The 23,222-nt window shown below is 44.3% G+C and overlaps 1 protein-coding gene across 3 annotated transcripts in view; it reads right to left on the bottom strand.

Moving 5' to 3' along the window:
- CARS1 (cysteinyl-tRNA synthetase 1) overlaps positions 1-23,222 on the bottom strand; it is a 465,335-nt gene that overhangs the window by 243,936 nt on the left and 198,177 nt on the right. For all 3 annotated transcript variants that reach the window (XM_085644733.1, XM_085644734.1, XM_085644735.1), the window contains one exon: positions 17,891-18,003. In XM_085644733.1, the coding sequence (XP_085500859.1) occupies positions 17,891-18,003 (113 nt within the window). The remainder of the gene's footprint in view (positions 1-17,890; positions 18,004-23,222) is intronic.

Below are 23,222 nucleotides of genomic sequence, written 5' to 3'. Positions count from 1 at the left end.
CAGCCACATATATTCTGCCAGAGGGGGAGGTGTTCCTAGTGTTGTGATCTTAATGGATGTGCTGTCTGTGCTAGCCTTTTTGAGATTTTTGCTTTCCATGTTAAGTAAAGGCTTCTAAGTATTACAGTTTGTGTATGGGGTGTCTCTTTATATTTTTAAAAAGAAGTGAGATCAGGGTGCACAGTTTAAAACCTTAATAGTTGGTTGGTTTTCAGTGGGAGTAACAAATGAGCACCTTCTGGTATTTTTCAGCTGAACCTGTAATTGTACAGACCTCCTTTTGAGCATATTTATAACTATTCCTTTCCTTTATTCCTTTGATGGTAAAGGCAGATTTATTTTTGTTGGCAATCACATCAGTTGATTGACAAAGTAAGTGTGAAACTGGCTTTGTCAGGTGATGTCCATATCCCTTTTAAAAAAAAGAAAATGTGGGTTTAGCATGAAACCTTTTTGTTTTAACCTAGTTATTTCAGAATCTCAGTGAAATCATTGTACTTGCCCTACTGCATTTTCCCCCTCCTCATCCATCAAAGGCAGTGAAGAGACTGGATGCTCTTCACTTGACTGGAGGGAAGAGGTGTTGCGTAGCGGCCAGGGCGACTGACTTTGGAACCTGGAGGCTCACGGTTCGATCCCCGGCACCGGCAGCAGTTTAGCCCAGCACCATGTGACTCTGGGCAATAGCTTGCTTAATTTTTCCCGACAGCCCCCAGCGCCTTGAGACCCTCAGGTAATTGTTCGCGCTTTACAAATACTGGACATTTACATTTACATTTATGCTTACCTATCCATAACGTTGAATGTTATATGGACAGATTTTTGTTTAAAGCTTAAGGTTGTTCTTCCAATTTATGATATCCTATGTAGTTGTTTTAGATGTGCTGAGAAACAGGTTCACTCTGTTTTAATACATGCTCTTAGTTAAAAGTGTCTATTCTTCTTAGTGCAGTGTGTCTGTGTGATATTGTAAATAAGAAATAGGTTTGCTTCTGTTACTACGGTGCCCCAGATCCCATTGCAGGGATTTTTTGTAACCCAAAAGCAATAACTCTACTACAACAAGATATTGGGTGGGGTTCTGTGGCGCTACAATAACCCGTCTTTCATATTCAACGCTGGTGCATTGAACTGACTTCTCTCGTGTCACCTGTGGGCAAGAAAGCAAACCTTGTGGAACTACACCATAGTCGGAGTTTAAGCAACAGTTCGACAAAGACATATTGAAGGGCGTAGTCAAGGATGTGACATTTACAAACAATTGCAGTTAGAGAGAAATGTATAAAATTGTCAAGAATATGATAGTTTGGCAATTGACAGCATTTTAAAAGCATGTCTACTATTACATAAACAATTGCCCTACCTGATATCCTTTAAAGTTATGTGGGTTGCAAATGTTTGTTCTAAAAATTGGGTTGTGGTTCTAAAATGTTTGGGAAGCACTGTTCTAACACTTTTGTGAATGCAGTTTTTCAAAATGCTTTATTCAGAATACTGCCTTGAAAGGGATTATTGGTTAACCTTGCAATGGTTATATTAATGACACATGCATTTACACACAATTATAGATTCAATTGCTGTTTATTGTGATTTCTAAAATGTGATGACCCTTCATAAAGTCAATAGGTGTGCCATACATATTGATGTGGTTAGCATTTTATAAAGCCAATAGGCATTCCTTATTTCAAATGGCACCCCCTTATATTGTGATATTTTATCTGGTATAGGTGGGGGGAGGGTATTGTGAGTATGCGATCACATCTGACCCACTAGGAGTCAAATCTGATAAATGGACGTCGCCAAAGGTACTTCCACCTACCTGATGTGTACATTTGTAATTTAATGCATAGTATTTAGTAGCGTGTGAGCAATAAATATACTTTTCATTTTTAAAGCACTGACTGGACAATGATTTACTGAGTGTTGGTGCTTTGTGCAACTGAGTGGAGATAACGAACCCACATCATATTCCCTGAGTAGGCGTTGGACTGCTCCGCTTCCCTACTCTAAGAGAGTCAAGTGCTATAATCGGGTACTTGGATCCCTCCCTGTAAGGACTTTTGCAGGTCTCACATCTTGCGCAGGACTCACATCCTGCACAACTAATTGCCCACGTTAATTGGCAGCTTCATTTTGTTTGAATGTGTTTATTGATTTTTTATTTTTAGAAAATAAATGGTTATGAAATTCCATCATAGTACAGGTGTTACAATCACACAGTGTTCGCATTACAAGTTAGTTATGGTGCGTGGGTCACGATATCAAGTAAGACATCTCTAAAGTAAATGTCAATGCTGTACAGTGGAAAACGGTATTTACAGAATGTAGTCATAAACCTGATAAGTATAGGATTAGGTTGCTTGTAACACAACATTGGATAATTGACAGCTTCATATGCTGAGGACACCCTTTTATCTTTGCACACCCTTAACGATTCACCACAGAAATGTGAATCATCATAAAATGGAGAAAATGCTATAGGTCTGGAAAGTTTTGTTGTGATTCGTAGAACAGATGGAAAGTTATTAAGGAGCAAAACTCTAAGGAATTGCTATCTCTGGGAATCCTAACTATAGCTACAGAGTGGCAATCAGATTTAATGTGACTTCTTTTTTTTATCTATTGCACTTGTTTATTGGTTTACATAATCATGTGACCATAAATGTGTCTTTTAGATGTTCATGTAATAATTCTGAAAAATTACATATGCAGTCTACTTAATTTTTGGGCTTCCTTGCTACTTTTAGTAGCATTGTGCTACATATGAAATAACAGATATCACTAAGTTTTTGTCCCTTATAACTTCATAACCACATCATAATATCTATCCGTAATCTAATGTAGTTTGTTGCAAACTTTTGTTACAATCCATTAAGCCATTTTGCCACTACGTCCTATACAAAAAGTTTATTTAAAATGCATTATGTTATGTTATATTATATTATATTGATTTGTATAGCATACTAGTCAGTCATGGTATCCAGGCGCTTGGGGCAGGTGTGAAGGTGTCTGGTCCCCAAGGTGCTTATATGAAATAGCCAGGCCTTCAGCTTCTTGCTGAATTCAAGAAGTGAGGTGGAGTCTCTGATGTGTTGTGGGAGGTTATTTCATGTCTTTCATGTCATGTCTTGGCTGTGATGTAGGAGAATGAGCGACCTCCAGTTTAGCTTTTGCGGATCTAGGGAATGTGTACGAGTGAGAGTGAGGCAGAGAGTAAGAGTTTGGTGGGTTGGTGAAAGTGTATGCAGCTGCTCAGGTAATCGCTGTTCAGGTATTCTGGTACTGTTTTGTATAGGGCTTTCCATGTGTGCGTGAGAAGTTTGAATTGGCTGCGCTTGAGAATGGGGAGCCAGTGAAGCTTCCTGAGGTTGCAGTGTGATGTGGGTGAGGCATGGGAGGTCAAGTATGAGTCTAGCAGAGGTGTTCTGGATGGTCTGGAGTCTGTGTGGGTGTTGTGTGGAGATTCCGGCATACAGAGTGTTGCTCTAGTCCAGCCTGCTGGTGAGGAGTCTTGCTTGACGGTCCTTCTTCTGTTCTGAGGCAACCATCTGAAGATCTTTCGTAGGATGTGGAAGCAGGAGGTGCACACTGCGTTGATTTGAGTCATCATGTTGAGCTTGTTGTCTAGGATGATCCCTAGATTTCTTGAGTGGTCTGTGGGTGTGGCTGTTGGTCCTAGCTGTGACGGCTAGGTGGAGTCCCATGAGGAGGTCTTGCTGCCAAAGACCAGTACATCTGTCTTGTTAGAGTTGAGCTGCAGGCAGTTGGTTCGCTTCCAGTCTGCTACCATAGTTATGTATTGGGGTTAAAGCCTGTTTTGGGACCCCTCCTTTTTAGGTCTCGCCTGACCCAGCGCATGCGCTGGTCTGGCGAGACTTATTGAGAGGGCTCCAAAAAGTGCTACCAGGCCAGCCTAGAGCTACAGTGCATGTGCGCGGGCGCGCGTGCCGCGCTTTACCGTGATTTACTTTAACTTTCGCGGCCGCTTTAATGTTTGATCGCGATCACTTTTGCGGCCGCACGGCCGCTTGGCATAGCCAATAGGTCTCTCTTTTGGGACCTTATAAGTATTTAGTTATGCAACTGTTGCATGGCTAAACACTTATAAGGTCCCAAAGGCGAGACCTATTGGCTATGCCAATGCTTGTTTTTCTTTGCACCTCCTTGACCAATCACCGCGAAAGATTCCATCATCTGCCACTTTTGAAGGAAGAACAGGTCTGGAAAGTTTTGTGGAGATTCGTGAAACGATCAGAGTGACTGCCAGCACACTGAATAGTTCCGCCCACACAGAGAAGTCGGAGCACTTATACAATACATATATACATACATCAATCTAAAAAAATGTTTACACTCATAACAATTGCAGCCTGTAAACAAGCTAAGAAGTCCAAATATTTTTATTTTAAATAGGTCACTATAAACTATAAGTGAGAACAGTAAATTTCTCGCTTTTTTTGTACATAAAGGACAAAAGGAATGAAGGACAGAATTATCCAATAGGAACGCTGTCAGCTAATACAACAGAGACTGTGCCTGTAAGAAACTCACAGTACCCTTAGTAGTCCATCATGCCCCACAGGTAACAGTTATGTTAGGTCATGTTTTCGGAACAATAGAGGAACCTGTGTTAAAACTTAATTAGGACTGTAGTAATTTTTGTCCAGGGAGGAGGGACCGTTGCTTACGACTTTGATAAGAATAACCCTGGAAGAGAACTAGAATTATAGGTAAGTGAAGGAAACTGGCTTTTTGTTGCAGTAGTCCCCCCACTTTTTGGCTAGTATTTGTTGAAACTTTGACTGAAGTGCACTGGGTTCCTGCTAACCAGGTTCCCAGTGCCAGTGTTCTTTGCCTAAAACAAGACAACTGGTCACATGATCTCCAAGTGACCAGACACTTCTGTAAGTCCCTAGTAAGTAGTACCTCTGGTACCTAGGGCATAGGTACTAAAGAGGGTCCTTATGAGCTGCAACATATCTTGTGCCACTCTAAGGGACCCAGCACCAAACCTATTCTGACTGCCACTGCAGGTTCTATGACCTGATGCTTTAAAAAGTGAAAACACAACATGGCACACACTTGTGTGTTATGTCCTAAAACACAGCATCCAATCCTAAGACAGCGTGTATTATATGACATGTGAGGACTTGCCTGCATGAGCAGATATGCCCCTGTGCTGGCCAGTTTAAATACTGACAGTACACGTGAACAGGGACCCCATCTGAACGTATGTGCTGGCCACTGGTCAAAACGAATGTGGCTTCACTGAAACCTATGGTGTTTGGCATCAAGCACTTTGTATTAATAAACCCACACTGACTCCAGTAAGGGATTTATTAATAGAGGTACCCCTTGCACCTCTGCACCAGTACCTTAGAGGCACCCCCTTAAACCTACTAGCCTTCTAATGTGGTAGATGACTGGTCCATCCAGCCTGCCACCACGACGAGCTTCTGATCCCCTAGGAGGTGAGAGCCCTGCTCTTAGAGGACAAACAATGCCTCCTCTGGAGAGAGATATTTTCACCTCCTCCTCCAAGAAGGCTGGCAAATCAGCATATCAAGGCAGAAGGCTACAAAGAACTCTGCCGCCTTTTATATGAGACCGAGAACCTTCCCAGTTGGAGGAAATGCCACCCCCTGGGCTCATCTGGCACAAGGACAAGTGGGAACTATGCAGGAGACTTGTTGCACTGTCAGGCTGGACACACCCCAAGGGTGAACAGCCTAAAGTGAACACAAATTTAGAAATTCCACCATCTTGTGTGTGATCGATTTTGGAACTTTGGGACAGGGTGATGACCAACCCTCAAAGAAAGTGGTCATCTATGGGTGTAGTGACCCCAGGGGTATGTGGCCCTTTGGCTACTACTCCTGCCTCCCCCTAATACCCCTAAATCGAGTATTTAAGGGACTCCCTGATACCAGGACTTCTGATTTTAATGCACACAAAAGAAGGAGTGGGCAAAGAAGACTGCTGAGCTGAAAACCGAGGAGCACGACTGCCTTGTCACCAACCCTGCCAGCCTGCCTGCTGCACCCGACCCTTGTAGAGCAACCAACTCGTCCTGCAGCCGTGCAGCCTCCAACCAACCCGGAGAGCTGCCAGTGCTTCATAAATTGGCAAAAAAAACTTCCTTGAAGTAGAGGAGCTACTCCCCTGCAGCCGCAAGCACCAAAGAAGCATGGTCCGGTTTACTGTCCTGCCGCCTAATGGGACTACCGACACTGCAGCCGCCCATAAAGAGGCCACCATGCTCCTATAGGTCAAACTTGTCCTCCCTCCAAGTGAAGGGATGCCAGGACAAATTCCTGGGGTACCAGCCCCTTTGCAGCGACCAAGGCTTGTTGTGTCCTGAAAGGACAATAATGACAAGTAAGACCGACATGCACGTCGAGGGACTTAAGGGACAGTGTGATTCACAACAAGAGTGGCCCAGGTGTCTTGTTTGCCCACTTCTGCAGAAACCAAAGACAAAGAGTGAGTCCCCGACGACCGCCATCTGACACCTCAAAGCACCTCTACACCAGTGCCCAACAGCCCAAGTCCGGAGGAGGTAACAGTGCCCATGGGGTCCTCAGACCCACAGGAGCCGAGTCCATCCCTGGGTCCAGCCAGACTGGAATTCCAGTCTCCGCCTGCAGCCTCTTCCTGCAGGTCCCCTTCAAAGGAGAGTGACCCCAGCACCGAAACAGAAGCCAAAAGACACCACTCCACCAGAGTCCCACAGTCTGAGGAGAAGTGGACCAACAGTATCCCTACATGCCGGAGCATCTCCAGGGCTGAGCTCTACTATGGATTCCCCCGGATTGCCGCCCCTCTCCCCCAGTTTCAGCCTGCAGCCCCTTTCTGAATGGACCATTTCCCGTTGAAATGAATGGGGCACTCAAAGCCGTAACACACCTCTGCGCCTGAATGCCCCAGAGCCTCCTGAAGTGACCTGTTGGTGTGGCCTTGGACCTTGCCCCATACTCACCTTAAGTCCAATAGAACAGTTCCTTAAGTCACTGATAAGTGCCTGACTGCAGTACATGTTTTTAGCCCATAGGATAACATTACCGCTCCCAAAAATTGCACTCTCAACTTTCAAAAACTGAAACAATTCATAACTCAAAAAGTTATTTGATTCTGATAATCTTGGTATCCTTGAAAGTTGGAAGAAGGCTTCAGTTCTTCCACGGCTGAAAAAGTCAACACAATTGTCATATAGGACTGAGAATAATTATTGTCCTATATTACAATTACCATTCCCAGCAAAAGTCATTGAGCAACATCAACAAAATTCTGTCGGGACACCTAGAGAAAATACATTTTTGAATGAGGCTCAATTTGGCTTCAGATCAGGCCACAGCAATGAGACTGCACTGCTTGCTGTCTTCGAAGAGATTAGAACTACTATGGACATGGTGGGAAGGCTGAGGTGATCCTTTTAGATCTTTCCACGGCCTTCGATACGGTCAGCCATGCTGTCCTTCTAAAGCGTCTGGCTGATATTAGGATTAACGGCTCAGCTTTCGATCTTCTCTCTTCCTTTTTAGAAGATTGAGACAATAGGTGGCCTTTGGGGATTATGTTTCCAAATCTTTTACCGTGCCTTGTGGGGTTCCCCAGGGGTAATCACTCAGCTGTACGCTATTTAACATTTACGTGGCCCTGCTAGCTAAACTAATCCATTCCTCTGGATTTGCCACAGTAGCATATGTGGATGACACTCAGATTGTCCTATCAATCTCCAATTATGCGGAGGAAGTCGCGGAACTGTTTAACAGATGCACAACAGGTATTAGTAGCTAGATGTATGGGAACTGTTTAAAATGTAATTCCCAAAAGTCCAAGGACCTCATTTTTGGAAAAGATATTTCAGTTTGGAATCAGTCTTGGTGGCCTTAGTCACTTGGTCCTCTCCCTTTACCTGCTGCTAAAGTAAAAAATCTGGGTGTGACATTCAATACTGAATTGTCATTTGTGTGGCAGACCAACAAGCTGACATCATCCTGTTTTGCTGCAATAAGAATGTTGAGGAAGATATTTCCCTTTATTTCTTTAGATCTGCAAAAATCAGTGTTGATTCCACTTGTCCTATAAAGAATCGACTATTGTAATTCTCTGTATCTGAGAATGAAGCAAAAACCATTAAACAAGCCTCAGATGCAGCAAAATACAGCTTGTCAGCTAATTACGAAAATTCCCAAATTTCAATCTGTAACAAATGCCTTCACATAGCTGCACTGGCTTCCAGTCAGGAAAAGGATTGCCTTTAAGGCATTATGTTTAGCTCACAGAGCATTCAAGCGCTCAGGACCTGAGCACCTTAAAAGTAGTACATTCAAGTGGTACGCTCAAAAAAAGGCACTTAAGTTCAGCCTCCCTTAGCCTAGTGACTACTCCTAGAATTAAGAGAACTGTGTGGGGTGGTTGAAGTTTTGTTTGTCGTACATATAATGTGTGGAATAGATTGACCGAGCATCTTAAAAATCCGACCAATTTCCTCTTCTTTCGTAAGCAGCTGAAAACTTGGCTGTTCTCTTTTCTGCTATTATCATCTGGGCTTTCCTTTCTGCCTTCAGGTACTAGATGATTAGACTTCGCAAGCGCCAAGACACCCTGGGGCCATTGTACCCTGTAGAAATTGTTTAATCAAATCAAAACTAAATTCATAACAAATTACGTGTTATTTTTATAAATTGGTGTTGGATTTCTTCATTGAGCGTGTGTATCGCTTACTGCTTTTGTGTGTGCAATAAATGGTTCGCACTACCCTCCGATATGCCCAACTGGTCGCCCACACTACAAAGAGAGCATTTGAGGTGGCATTTGTGCCTCTGTAAGCCAGTTGGGGTTTGCCTGGACTCTTTACACAGTGTACCTCTTTTTGGTTCACCACATAGAGAACCAGCTTCCTAGAGTAAGCAACTTCTCCTTCGCTACCAGGGGATCCTCATCAATAGTCATAAGGACTGAAAGGAATAGCAATCCCATCCCTCAAATTGCAGACATAAAACAGAGACAATCCCACCAATTACCCAAATAGATTCTTCTATGACTGCCCTACTTGAGTTTTTTCCCTGGAGTCTGAATATAGAAAATGTCTAGTAAAAGAATGGATAGACTTCCAGGTCACAGCTTTTGAAATCTCAGCAATGGGGATATTTCTGAGAAGGGCTATAGTAGCCGCTTTACCTCAAGTAGAATAAGCTTTTGGCCTACAGGTAACTTATATACAAAGACTATACCAAAAGCTATCCATCTTGATATGGATTATTTTGCAGAAGGCAAACCAGTTCTCACTGCTCCATAATTTATGAAAAGCCTATCCAATTTTCTTATGTCTCTATTTTTTTCCAAATTGCATTTCAGCACCCTTGATATGGAGTGGAGAGATCTCTCCTACGGAGTTGAAGAATGTGGGGAAAAAAGTAGGCAAGAAATTGTTTGATTAATGTGGAGATCAGAAACTACCTTAAGAGAAAAACTAGTATAAGTTCACATTACAACTCTGTTATTGTGAAATACTGTGTATGGTGCGTTTGCACACAGGGCTTGGATTTTGCTTACTCTGCGCACTGAAGTAATCGCGACTAAGAAAGCTGCTTTCCATGTTAGGTGTTGTGAGGAAGCTTTATGAATAGGTTCAAAAGGAGACCCCATTAATTTAGATAAAACAATGTTAAGCTCCCATGGGGGAGAAGGAGATATGACTGGAGGGAAAACCATAAAACCCTCCAAGAAATACTTAACTACAGGAATTTAAAAAAATTAGGTCTGGGAATTAGATTTCCTATAGGCTGTTATAGCCACGAGGTGTATCTTAATAGATGAGTACTGTAAATTAGACTTTGCTAGATTAAGCTGGTAAGGTAATAACCTAACAATTAAATGGATGAAAATTCTTTTGAATACACCAAATACAAAACCTCTTCATTTAGATACATAGGATTTTCTTTAGGAAGCACAATTGGACTCTCTCAAAATGACCATACTGTCTTGTGGCAGCTTTAGATGACCATATTCTAGGAATTCAGAAGCCAAGAGGTTAATCGCAATGATGGAAGTCTGGGATGGAGAATCTGTCCTCTTAACATGTAAAGAAGATCGTGCATGCATGGCAACCTCTTATGTGTGTGCTCGGAGAGGTGAAGAAGACCTGTGGTGACCCACCATTGGCAAGGCCATTCCGGCGCTATCAGTATCGTTCTGCTCATTGAATTTGTTCAGTTTGATGAAGACTGCCAGAATATGCTGGATTGAAGGAAAAGCGTAGCGAAATGTCCTTGACCAATCGATCAAAAGGGCATGCCCCTTCGACCCCAGTTGGTAACGTCTGGAGGCATAGTCTTGGCATATTTTGTTTTCTGTGTCTGCAAACAAGTCTATTGAGGATTGCCCCATTCTTGAAAGAGTTCCTCCAGTACTTAGACGTTTAGAACCAAGTCGTGGTTTTCTTGATTAACACAACTTAAGGGATCTGCTTTGCTATTTTGAACACCTAGAAGGTGTCCTGCTGTAATTGTTAGGGTCCTCGCTATGAGCCATTTTCATATGGTCTGTGATTCGAGAGACAGAGGTCTGGAGTGTGTTCCTCCTTGTGTGTTCAGGTAATACATTGTTGTAGTATTGTCTGCCTGAACAAACAGGGAGTCGTCTTTATCACAGGAAGGAAGGTCTTCGAAGGAGCGGGACTCGATATCAATGGTGGTGTTCTCGTTGTCAACGGAGGGATTTCCAATGTCAACACTTGCCTTGATGTCAATCAAATGTGGTCCCTTGACATCGAATGGCACCTCAATATTGACTTCGATGAAGTACCTGCGAACAGGTAGGCATATTCCTCTATGTCATGCACCTCGACAGCATACTCCTCAACATTGGTCGGAAATTAGGCCTCTCCCTTTAATGTCTTGTCTCCTTGGATCTGTCTCTGGCGGATTCTTAGTCTCTGGTAGAAGACTGACCTTCACCATGGCTTCTTGTGGAACCTGCATCCTACTGCTGTTTTACCTGCACTCCATGCAGCCTGATTTTTTCTCTGTCTCTTAATGTTCTTCTGGAGAGTTTTTGACAGTGTCTGCAATAACTAGGATGATGATCTTCAGGAAGACAGTGGATACAGACTCTGTGTGGATCTGTTTGAGCCACCTTCTTTCTACAGGAAGAACATTTCGCTAAAAGTAAAGGCCTTCTGACAGAAAAACCACCTCCTTTAGTCACAAAAAAGGTGTCGAAGAATTAATCCTAAAAGATCATTGAGTAAAAGCCTTAAAACCAGTTTCAATAAAGCTCATCTCTGAGTTTTTGACAAAAAAGGGCAGAGCTCAGTGCCCCAAGATCCTGTGTCCAGAAGCCAGAAAAACAAACTGACTCGTCACCTGTGGGGCATGATGGGATACTGAGGGTACATTGCCAGTTGTATTAGCACAGTGTATTCCTTGCAACCTATTGACTAATTCTGTCCTTCAATCCTTTTTTCCTTAAAAAAAGGTTTTTGAAAGATTTGTGTTCACATACTTTATAGTGACCTATATGAAAATAAATGTTTCATTTTTCAAATGAAAACAATATTTTGACTTCTAAGCCTGATTATAGACTGCAATAGTTATGAGTGTAAATAATATTTTAGATTGATGTAAGTATACATTCTTTTTTTTTATTTGTTTATTTCGTCTGGTCAGACAAGTGATCCATATCTCCATTGTAATCATTCAGTTAACGATGCACAGTAACTAGATATACATATGTACAAGTTACAGCGGGCAGTTATCAGCGGATACACACTGTCAATCATGAGTACATTAACATTCTCTGCTGTACAATGAGGCCTACCATATGGTATAAGTATGACATTATTCACCCTAGCGCTTGTGCATACTTTCCTCCCCATAATTTAGCAAAAATCACCGCCCATCTCATACAGTTTCATTTACATCGCCTAACATATCTTAATCATCACTCTGCATATTCAGGAGATATTGTCTTAGCGGTTCCCAGATATCCCTGGGCCTTGATGCTTGCGGTAATTCTTCCGCTTAAACCTCCATAGTTTCCCTACAATATGACATGTCCACAAGCCAGTCCTTAAACCTGGTGGGGCGCTTGCTGCCCCATCCAATGGCCACTCGTCTTTTTGCCGACAGCAGGGACACCGCTAGGAACTTCTGCCTCTTCACGGGCTTTAATTTATATATCCCCAGCAAACACACCAGAGGTGTGTTCGGCACTAGTTCGGCCAGTATTCCCGTTATTGCATCCATTATATCTTGCCAGTATCTGTGTATCTGCGGGCATGCCCACGCTAGGTGCAGGAAATCTGCATGCATAGCGTCGCATCTTTGGCATTTGTCATGTGTTCTGAGACCGTATCTATGTAATTGAGTCGGGGAGTAATAAAATTGATGCAGAAATTTGAAGTGAATGATACGCAAATTGCAATTTGATGTCAGTAACTGTAATTGCGTGCAGCTATAGTCCCAATCCTATACTTCGATGGTTTCTCCTAGCAGGGTTTCCCACCTACTGAGTTATTTATTACTAAACTCTCTTTGCTCGGATTGTGATGCAGAGTATAGGCGGGTAATTTCTGGCGTATTGGCGCTTTCAACAGAGCTTGTAGTGCGAGTAGTGTTGGTGGTTCCTTCGGATAGGTTGAATACATATCCCTGATCGCCATCTGCAGGCGCAGATGGGCGAACATCTTCATTGGTGTGTTATGTATGCTCAATGATGGGTCTCCCCGCTGTATGAATCTACCATGCGGGAAGACATCCTTCATGGCGGAGATCTTCATGTCCTCCAGCAACTGTGTCATTTTCTTTTCCTGTGTCACCGATAGTCTCGGGTGGTTGGCTATGGGGAGTGCCGGGGCCTAAATAGGTAGTTTGTCCGCCCTGCTCGCTAGTGTATGCCACGCCCTTGAGGTACAGTGCATGGGTTGGATCGTGTCTGTGTAGGATGTGGGGTTAGATACAAAAGCCAGCAGTGGAGTCGGGTGTACACTCTCCGTCTCCACCGCTATATGTGGAATGTACGTGTGATGTTTTGTCCAATAGTGCGCGTGCTGCGCCTGTGCGCAATAGAAATAAAGTTGCATGTCTGGTGCTCCGAAACCGCCCTGATGGTATGGTTTTGTTAATATTCTCCAACTTACTCTGGCCTGTTTACCCCGCCCATGTGAGTCTCTGGATGTATGTATACATACATGTATATATGTATGTATCTTATAAGTGCTCTGGGTTCCCCACGCATTGGCGGGACTATTCAGTGCTTATGACTATTGATGTGGATCCCCTGGAAGAAAAGGAAAGTGTTACGTACACTATAATCATCTGTTTGTGGCATGTAGAACTGTAGATTCACATGCTGTGCATACTCCTGCCATCTAGGCTGGGACGTGTGCAACTTCAATCAATCAATCAGGGTTTGTTTGAGTGCGCTAATCACCTGTGAGGGTCTGAAGGAGCTGGGGGTGCCGGGGGGGGGGGGGAGCCTGGGGGGTTTGCTGCTCCGGATCAGTTGAAGAGCCAGGTCTTGAGGCTCTTCCTGAAGGTGTGCAAAGTGGGGGTGCGTCTGATTTTGACTGGGAGCTCATTCCAGGTCTTTGCTGCGACGTAGGTGAAGGCTCTTCCACCTGCTCTGGTTCTGCGGATGCGTGGCGACTCTGCCAGGGCGAGGTCGGCGGAGCGGAGGTTCCTTTTGTGTCAGTGGAAGGAGACTCTTTCGTTGAAGTATTTGGGTCCGATGTTGTGGAGGGATTTGTAGGAGTGGGTGAGTAGCTTGAAGGTTATTCTCTTCTCGAGGGGGAGCCAGTGGAGGTTTCGTAGGTGCTGGGTCATGTGCACATGTTGTGGGGTTCCTAGGACGAGTCTGGCTGCGGTGTTCTGGATGGTTTGGAGCTTGTGTGGCAGGCTTTTGTTGATTACGACGTAGAGGGCGTTACCATATTCCAGTCTGTTGGTAATGAGTGCATGGGTGATTGTCTTTCTGCATTCGGGGGGGGGGGGGATCCACTTAAAGGTCTTGCGCAGGGAGTTGAAGCAGGTGGAGGCGACGGCGTTGATCTGGCGGGTCATGGTGAGGGAGGAGTCTAGAATGATGCCGAGGTTTCGGGCGTGGTCTGATGGAGTGGTTGGGTTTCTAAGGGCGGAAGGCCACCAGGAGTTGTCCCAGGCGGTGGAGGAGGGTCCAAGGACGAGGCTCTCTGTCTTCTCCGAGTTGAGTTTAAGGCAGCTGTTGTTCATCCAGGCTGACACGTCTTTCATTCCTTCCTGGAAGCTGGGTCTGGTGTATTCGGGATTCTTCGTGAGGGAGAGGATGAGCTGGGTGTAGTCTGCATAGGATACTATGCTGAGCCCATGCTGTCTGACAATGGCGGTGAGGGGGGCCATGTAGATGTTAAAGAGCGTGGGGCTGAGCGAGAATCATTGGGGTACTCCGCAGTTGATCTCTGTGGGTTCGGAGAGGAAGGGTGGGAGTCTGATCCTTTGGGTTCTGCTGGTGAGAAAGGAGCAGATCAAGTCAACCGCGGAACTCCGTATGCCGGCGTCATGGAGTCTGGCGGCGAAGAGGGCGGTCTCGGTGCTGTGGTTGCTGTGGAATCAGAACTGGGAGGAGTTGAGGATGGCGTTCTCTTCAATGAAGGTGGCCAGCTGGGCGTTGACGAATCTCTCTGTGACTTTGGCTGTGTAGGGGAGGAGAGAGATGGGTCGGTAGTTTTTCAAGTCCATCGGGTCAGCTGAGGGTTTCCTGAGGAGGGGCTTGACCTCTGCCCGCCTCCAGTCGGTGAAGATGACTGATTCGAAAGAGGTGTTAATGGTCCGCCATAGTTCGGGAGCTATGGCGGCGGCAGCTATGTGGTAGATGCGAGGTGGTCAGGGGTCCGTGGGGGCTCCCGAGTGGGTGTTCGTCATGGCCGTGGCGGTGTCTTCGGTGGTAGCCGGTTTCTAGGTGGTGATGGAGGGCTGGTTGTCAGTGGAGGAGAGGAGGGTGGTGTCTGGAGTCTGTTCGCTGAAGTTGTTGTAGGGAGCCCTGATTTTCAGGTGGAAGTAGGAGCTGAGCTTATTGCAGAGGTCCTGGGATGGTGTGACGTCTGTGGCTTCGCTTGGGAGTTTGGTGAACTGCTGTATGACGTTGCAGAGTTCTTTTGCGTTACTGGCTTTGGTGTGGATTTTGTCCTTGATAAAGGTCCTTTTGGTGGCTCTTATGTGCTGGTGGTATTCCGTCATGGAGTTCATGTAGGTGTTCTGGTCTTCGTGGTTTTCCTGTTCCTCTAGAGTTTCTCGAGGTGTCTAAAGGAGCGCCTGTCTTCTTGGATTTCGGTGGTGAACCAGGCGGCTTTCAGGGGGAGTTGTTTGACGGGGTGGCGGAGGGGAGCGAGCTTGTCTGCTCAGCTGGTGATCCAGCGGTGTAGTTATTTGGCTGCAGAGTTGGCGTTGGTCGTGGCGTGGGGGGGGCGTGGAAGTGGGTGGTGTTAAGGTGTTCCTCTATGACCTTGATCCAGTTTCTTCATGGAGGGCTTGGGCGCGGTGGTGGTGGTGAAGGTGAAGTGTACACAGTGGCGGTTGTCCAGAGGGGCTGCGTGGTGTGGCTGACGTGGATGTTTGTCCCTCCTGCGAAGATGGGTCAAGGATGTGGGTGGGAGTGGTGACAAGCTGCTTTAGTCCGAGGCTGGCGAGGGTTTCCAGGAGGGTGGTGGAGTCGGGTTCGCCGCTGTTGTCGAGGTGGAAGTTCAGGTCTCCGATGAGAATGTAGTCCATGGAGGCGATGGTGCGGGGTGCGACGAGTTCGGCAATGGTGGTGGCATAAGAGGCGTGAGGCCCAGGGGGTCTGTAGACTAGGATCCCTCGCAGTGTGGTTCTGGGGCTAATCTGGAAGTGGAGGTGCTTTGTGTTGGAGAAGGGTTCGCTCGAGCTGTTGGAGAGTCGGCGGGAGCAAGAACAGACATCTGTAGCGAGTGCATACTCCCTTGCTTCTTCAGGTAAAACATGGCTGTGGTATTGTCTGTGCGGACTAGAATGAACTTGTAAATGAGTTGGAAGGAATGCTTGAAGAGCAAACTGAAAAGCAAGCAATTCCAGCTGGTTCATGTGGAGGCCCTGTCGCATGGGTGTCGACAAGCCTCGGATTGTGTCATCTTGGAGATGCGCTCCCTATCTGGTGAGCGAGGCATCCATGGTGATGGTCTTCTGTGAAACTGGGACTCGAAAGGGCTGCAACAAATTGTTGGTGTTCCACCACTGCAGAGAGCGATTTGTCCGGCCCCAAATTAATACTAGATCCTCCCATTGACCCTCTTCTTGAGGACACTGTGCTGCTAGGCACTGCTGTAAGGGACATGTGTAACCTTGCATGAGGAAATTGCAATGCAGGACGCCATCATGCCCAAACAAAACATTACTGCCCTGACCGTTACCTGATGTTCTGGCTGAAAATGAGCTATTAGACTTCGGAATGTGTTCACCCTGGCGATCTTTTGGCTTCAACATTGGAGTTGGAGGCAGCCTCCTCCAAAGATAAGGCCTCTTCAATCTTGGCACCAGATGCACCTGGTTGCTGCAGAGCTTTCTCCTCGCTGAGCAGATCTGGAGTGTCTTCATCTCCTTGGCGCTGCGCCATCCAAGCAGAGGAAATGCAACACACCTGACAGTTCCTAAGAGTCTTTTTGTTACGGCATGTGAGATGCCGCACAAGATTTCTCTCTGTGATCAGTGGACTGGAACAGGCTACAAACCTTGTGCAAGTCCTTTCTGGGGTACTTGGCGTACCAAGATGGGCAGAAACAAAAAGGAGTCCTCTTTATTACGTGTGCATTCTCGACTGTTCGAGGATGATCGAGTAGAATGACTAGAGTCCCGCTGTGCGATTTAGTCGACCACGAAGAAAGACGTTGAATTAACACCGGATGGTAGACGGATGAAAAAAAGCATTGTTTGGGCAGACGAGGGACAGTGTCAGAGGCCGGGTGAGAACACCTAGTGGCGTTGAACCGGAGCTCACATTTGAACCAGATGGCAGAGAAAAACAATCTGACTATGGAGCTGATGCCCATGCGTATTGCCAACAATAGGTGGAGTCACAACACCTCATGACTCAAGGACAATTCTTTCAACAAAAAGAAGATGCACACGTCCGTGCCAAACACTTGCTGGCAGGAGTATGCACAGCATGTGTATCTACAGCTACACATGCCACAAACATGTACACACACACACTCATGACTGAAAAAAGATCCAAACCGTAACTCCATCCACTCAATTTGGAAAGTAATTCTGGCTATACGCTCTAAAAAAGACAAAGGACAACTCCTAATTTCTGGCAGATGTCTCGTATCTGACAAAAGCTACAAAATCACCTTCGGTCTTTATTGCAATTTGACATATTTTTGGTTCAATATGTATCGGACCTGTTAAAATCTGACTCGGTTGGGGTTGGAAATTATTGTGTGTGATAAACTGCACATATTCTGACTTTCTGTGGAATGCCATGAGGATTTTGGTGCCTACTCTATCAAAATCAGTATGGTCTGGTAATTACTAGGCAAGTTCCAGGAGGTCTGACCTGTCAAAACGTACCTTCGGAGGTCAGAATAATATCATACCAAGTACTTACTGGGTGCGTTAAAGCTTGCATTACTGTGAATTCTGAATTAAGGAATGTAATAGGCCACTCGTAATGAAGGCCTTAGTGTTCTCTGAGCCTTCAAAAACATTGACAGTGTAATCATCTTACATAAAATATATACAAGTAGCCCTTACCAGTTTATCATTTATTCCACAAATATTCTTGGCATAACAGTTGTAAAGCTCAATAAAATGTAGGTGAATATAGCATTCCAAACAGTGACGGTTTTGGCTAAATGGTACAGAAGTTTACAAATATGCACCCTTCCCATTCTCACCATTCCCCAAGGCGATTTCCAGGATGGCTCTCCAGGTTTTGAGCTTTTCCACAAAGCAAAATCATTAGGTGAACGTTTCTCACTTAAACGATCAGCTGATATACTCAGATCACCTGGGAACATAATACAATGTTGTTAACTTTATGGGCAATAAAACCACTATCGTCTTGGATGAACTAATTTAAGGCACAAAATGAATGTCTGCATTCTGAAATGATTATCACAGAATCAAGCACAACATCTTCTGAAAATTCAGAGAGATTAACAGCAATTGCATTTAGGTTTCCTTGACATTTCTTCAGGTATCACTTTACATAAACTCTGGAGCATGAAAATGAACATGTGGCTGCTTAAATGAAAGGGGCACTCAAGTCACAATAACCTTTTCGATCATGGGTACTCACAAACTTTTTCACGGGGCCAAAATCACAATCTGGTTTGTGGCAGAGGGCTACGGGTAGGGCCTTTTCAAACTATTACTTTATTTGGACAGCAGATGCAACTACAAAGCTACAAGGAAGACATTTCAATAATTCCTTTTTATTATCAGACAACAGCAATATAAAGAGGCTCTGTATGGTGATTCTCATTAACCAGATATTAAGCATAGACCCAATGCAGCACAGGCATACTAGGAACTTATTTTACACGTCATGTCTCCTATTAGTGTCCTGTAATCTGATCCAGATGCAAGTCTGTAAGCTTATTTCTTAGATTACTCTTCAGCAGCCCCATTGTGGAAAACGAACTTTAACAAACATATGTCGTAAATGTAAATGTCCAGTATTTGTAAAGCGCGAACAATTACCCTAAAGTGTCAAGGTGCTGGGGGCCGTCGGGAAGATTAAGCGAGCTATTGTCCAGAGTCACATGGTGCTGGGCTGACCTGCCGCCGGCACCGGGGATTGAACCGTGAGCCCCCGGTTCCGGAGTCAGTCGCCCTGGCCGCTGCGCCACACCTCTTCCACTTTGAGCCGAACATACAAATTACTGTCCGGGCCACTGTAAAAAGAAGAGGAAATTTGTAAGAAGGCACAATTATCCAGAATTCCTCTGGAGCCTGCAGCAAAAAAGATGCTTCAAGAGCTGAATTGTGCTGCATGTCAATCAGCTCTATTTCTGATTGTACCTTTTTCATGCCATTAAGTTCCACTAAGTCAAGATCTTGTGCACTCACCGTCTAAGGGTTTTCAACCAGCCTGAACAGAGGGGTGAGGGTTTTGAATTGAGAAAAACACCTTTTAATCTCCCCAGAAATGTCCTCAAGACATGCACCATGGTCTAGCATTGACAGCATTTCTTGTGCATTTGAAAACGTCTGGGTCACAGCCAACAGTTTTGGGAGGTGGGTGTAGTCAACATCATCCTGTTGTTCCTTGAATAGCACAAGCTTACTTCCAAAAGAGTAAATAACATTCATCATGGAGCACACTAGCCTTTGTTTGCCTTGCAGCATCAAATTGAGCCCAAAGAGCCTTCCTCACAACTGCCGGCAGGTCCTGGGCGCTTCTGAGGTTAGTTCCAACCATGTCACAGGACATCTGTTACTTTGAAGGGCTCTAAGGTGGGTTTGAAGGGAGGAACGGATGAGGAACAGATGTTCACCAGCCGTTTTCTAATCACAGTCCAACAGCGCTCTCTCACATCTTGGCAGAACAAGACTCCTGTCCTAAATGTCACTGTCCTCCGATGACTGCTGTTACCTAGGCGCCCATGCAAAAAGAGTGGTATTTCGTGTTGAAGACCGTATTGCAGCACTTCATTAAAGGACAGGATATATAACAGAAAGTCTGATTCAACTCAGACTATTTCCAGGTATAAAAAGGTTATTATTTTAAGGATTATTAAAATAACTTGTTTCTGAAATTGTTTTTAAAAGTATAAAAACATGCTTTCTGATTACGAATGGAAATTGACACAAAACTAGACCTTCTTTTGAAGAGTTTACTCCTCTCTGCACAGTAGTTTGCACGGGCTACTTTAAAATTTCAAGATGACCACTTTTGTAGTAAAAGAAACCCTATAGATATTTTGTGACTAATCTGGGTGACACGTTGATGGGTCTGGATGGCTTTTTTGCCATCTCACTAAAGCGTAACGCGATTATGTAAATGGCAGTGGACAAGAATATTATTAGGGAATCTAACAAAATGTTTTAAAAATAATTCCACACCTGTCCGCTTTTCAAGACAAAGTGAGAGTGTTGCTTATGCTGGGCTAGGAAGGTACTCAGAGGGTCGCAACAGCAGGAGAAAGTGGGCTGCAGGAAGCAACAACGGACAGCGGGAGGAGGGCAGGTGGGAGGGAAAGCAACATGAGGTAGTGAACAACAGCAACAGGAGGATGGAGTGGGTGACCGAGAGGGACTGCTGAGACGCACTCTAGGAGTGCTTGCAAAAAGTAACAAGCGTTGGCATAGCCAGCAGGTCTTGCCTTTGGGATTTGATAAGTTTTTAGCCAGGCAGCACATTATCCTGGGTGCTTAACATTGACAGGTTTTACTACGCTTAGCACTAGGTGGCTATGTGGGCGGTGTTCAGGAGATAACAAGCAAAACAAACTTATGCTTGTAGACTACCTTTCATAGCATTGCAGGCTTTGAACTGCTCACATATGTTAATTGATGTGGCGTCAGGAAACTGCTTTACCAGATTTAAAGTCTGCAGCAGTAGCTTTGAAACCATGCCTGCTGTTGCTAGCATATATGTATTTGTGGAGAAGTGTGGCTCAATGATTAGAGCGGCAGACCCTGATGCAGAGGTCTAGCCCGGGACCAGGGTTCAATTCCCCGCCTCGGTGGGTCTTGGGCTCAAAATTTCCACGGACCTGATAATTCTCGCCTCGGTGCCATTCCAATCATGGAGTCCCACTCTGCAACTCTGGGCAATAGCTTGCTTAATCTCCACAACGGCCCCCACAACGCTAAGGATGCCTGGCCTCCACCTTGGGGGTGCCCAGGAGTGGATGCCTCACAGGGAAAGCCAGGATGGGTTCCACAGCGGTATTCGTACAAGCGCCTTGAGACCCTTGCGGGTGAGTAGTGCGCTATACAAGTATCAATTTACATATGTCCTTAAATGGCAAAGAACGTGGAGAATAACGCTGAAATCGTTAATATGTTGGCATTTTACTATTCACGTTTTAGCAGCAATGCATCGTCCTGCTCTACATCATTTTTCTAGGTTGTATGGGAGCATGTTTAATAAGCAGTGAATCTGTTTGGATTGTAACTAAAAGATCATACTTGTCTGCTTATACCCCCAATTTGATATTCTACGAGAAAGGCTGCGTAATTTAACATTATAATTTATTAAATTTGAACCTTTAAATTAGTACATGTATAACTGCTTTTTTACCCAAAAAGTTTTAGTGTTTGAAGGTAGCATGTTATTTTTATTGGATTGTTTCGTTTGTACCTTTGAAATGTTACATACACACACTCCATCTGCAACATATACGCCTCATCAGGGGTAGCAAGTAAGGTACATCAATGCAATTACAATTAAAATATAAAAAGAAACTGTTCAAAACCACAATATGATAAAAGTGAATTATGGAGAAAACGTTAGTTTCAGTGTTTTACGATCACTGTAGGGTTACTTTCATCCTTTCCACAACCTTTAGAGCTTTTGAAGAATGTGGCTGACTCACACTTTTTAGGTTAAGCCTAGCGCAACGCGCATGCGCTTCTCTGCGAGGCATGGTGTATCTGGTATGTGTGGGTGAAGAACCTCCCCTCTTTTCTATTGGCGTCTGCTACTGCCCTTCTTCAATGCCTGTTTTTGTTTGGTGGATACGTTAAATAGTTCCTGCCTTTTGCCGTTTTGGACCCTCCCAGGCCATCCCCATTGCTACTGTGGCAGTACTCTGTTTTTCATATATGGTTGTTCCTGCACACTCTCTTTTCCTCGAGCTACTTCTTTCAGTGAATGAAACTTTGTGGGAAAAAACTTGCATCCATTCATCTGTAATGAGATTAGGTCTTAAATTGTTGCAAATATAGCAAAAACGAATATTTAGTAATTATTGGACTCCAATAAAAAATAAAACAGACTCCGGTGCTCTGGAGCTATGAATGGTCATATGGAGTATACGATACAGTTCTGTGAAAACCTTTCATCTTTCTGGTCTGATGCTTATGATAGGAATGATTTTTTTTTTAAACTCTTTTTATTACATTTAGGTAGTCATACAGCAGATGTTTGGAATATCCCACAGTCAGTTCGAATTATCAGAGACCCACTACTTCCCTTCGTCATTTTCATCTAAAATATTCCCTTCCCAGCTGGATCTGTTCCTTTGGATAGAGGGCAAGATACAAATATTGCCCCTATGGGCATTCAATTAGCTCCATATCCAATCCCACTTCTGGAGGCATCCCCAACTTTCATAGACTACTCTTTCTGCTATCATGAAACTGTCCATGTCCATGTCTTGTTCCCATTCCTCTAATGTTGGTGTCTTCTATATTTATCCTTAGAAAAAATGTTCTACAGCGTCTTCAAGGTAGCAAAAGAAAATATTTTTGAGGAAATGGAAAAAAGAAGATTGTTTCACAAACTTTATAATGGATTGTGAGTATCATATTCAGTCAGTCAGAATAATCTTTATTTCGGTAAAATAATCAATCCTAAAAACATGCATTGTTAAAAATAAATATTTACAATTCATAAAAGGTATATTACATTGAAGATTACATTGGTTCATAGACAATTTTTTAAAAGAATAAAAGAATAATGAGGTGAAATAGTTATAAAAACAATGGTGGGGGAGGATCAATACCTGGTTGAATGGACTTAGGAATTTGATGAGAGAAGGGAACATCTCCTTCGCCACACAGCATGCCAGTAGCGTGATACCGAGAAGACTATAGGTAATGATGTATCAGTCTTCAGGATTCTGTATGCCGCCTTACAGTGTGTAGAGCCCAAATTCCTACATAGTTGAAGGAGCCAGCATTTTCTAATTGATTTATATGTGGGGCAAAAAAATAGGACATGTAGGTCAGTTTCTTTTGTAGCTCCACAAGTTGGGCAATCAGAAGGATTATCTTCCAGCCACTTTCCTGAGAAGGCTCTCAGGGGCAGTGTACCATATCTGAATTGCATATAGAGCTTTCTAGAAACACTTGGCTCGATCAGGTCTAAAACAGGCTCTATTTTAAACTCCTCCTTTATGTTAAAAAAGTCGATAGTCAGTGGGCCCAGCTTTTTATTAGTTAGCATTTTATTTTTGCTGTTTAACCAAAATGCATTAGCCAGTTCAGCTCTACAGAAATTTGGGGCGATTGTCTCGGGGTGATGCCATAGAGCAGGAATTCCCAATCTAATAA

The sequence above is a fragment of the Triturus cristatus genome, chromosome 3_1, assembly GCF_964204655.1.
Source record: "Triturus cristatus chromosome 3_1, aTriCri1.1, whole genome shotgun sequence".
In the NCBI taxonomy this organism is placed as follows: domain Eukaryota; kingdom Metazoa; phylum Chordata; class Amphibia; order Caudata; family Salamandridae; genus Triturus; species Triturus cristatus.
Note: the sequence above shows the minus strand (reverse complement) of the source record. Positions and strands in the feature narration are given on the sequence as shown.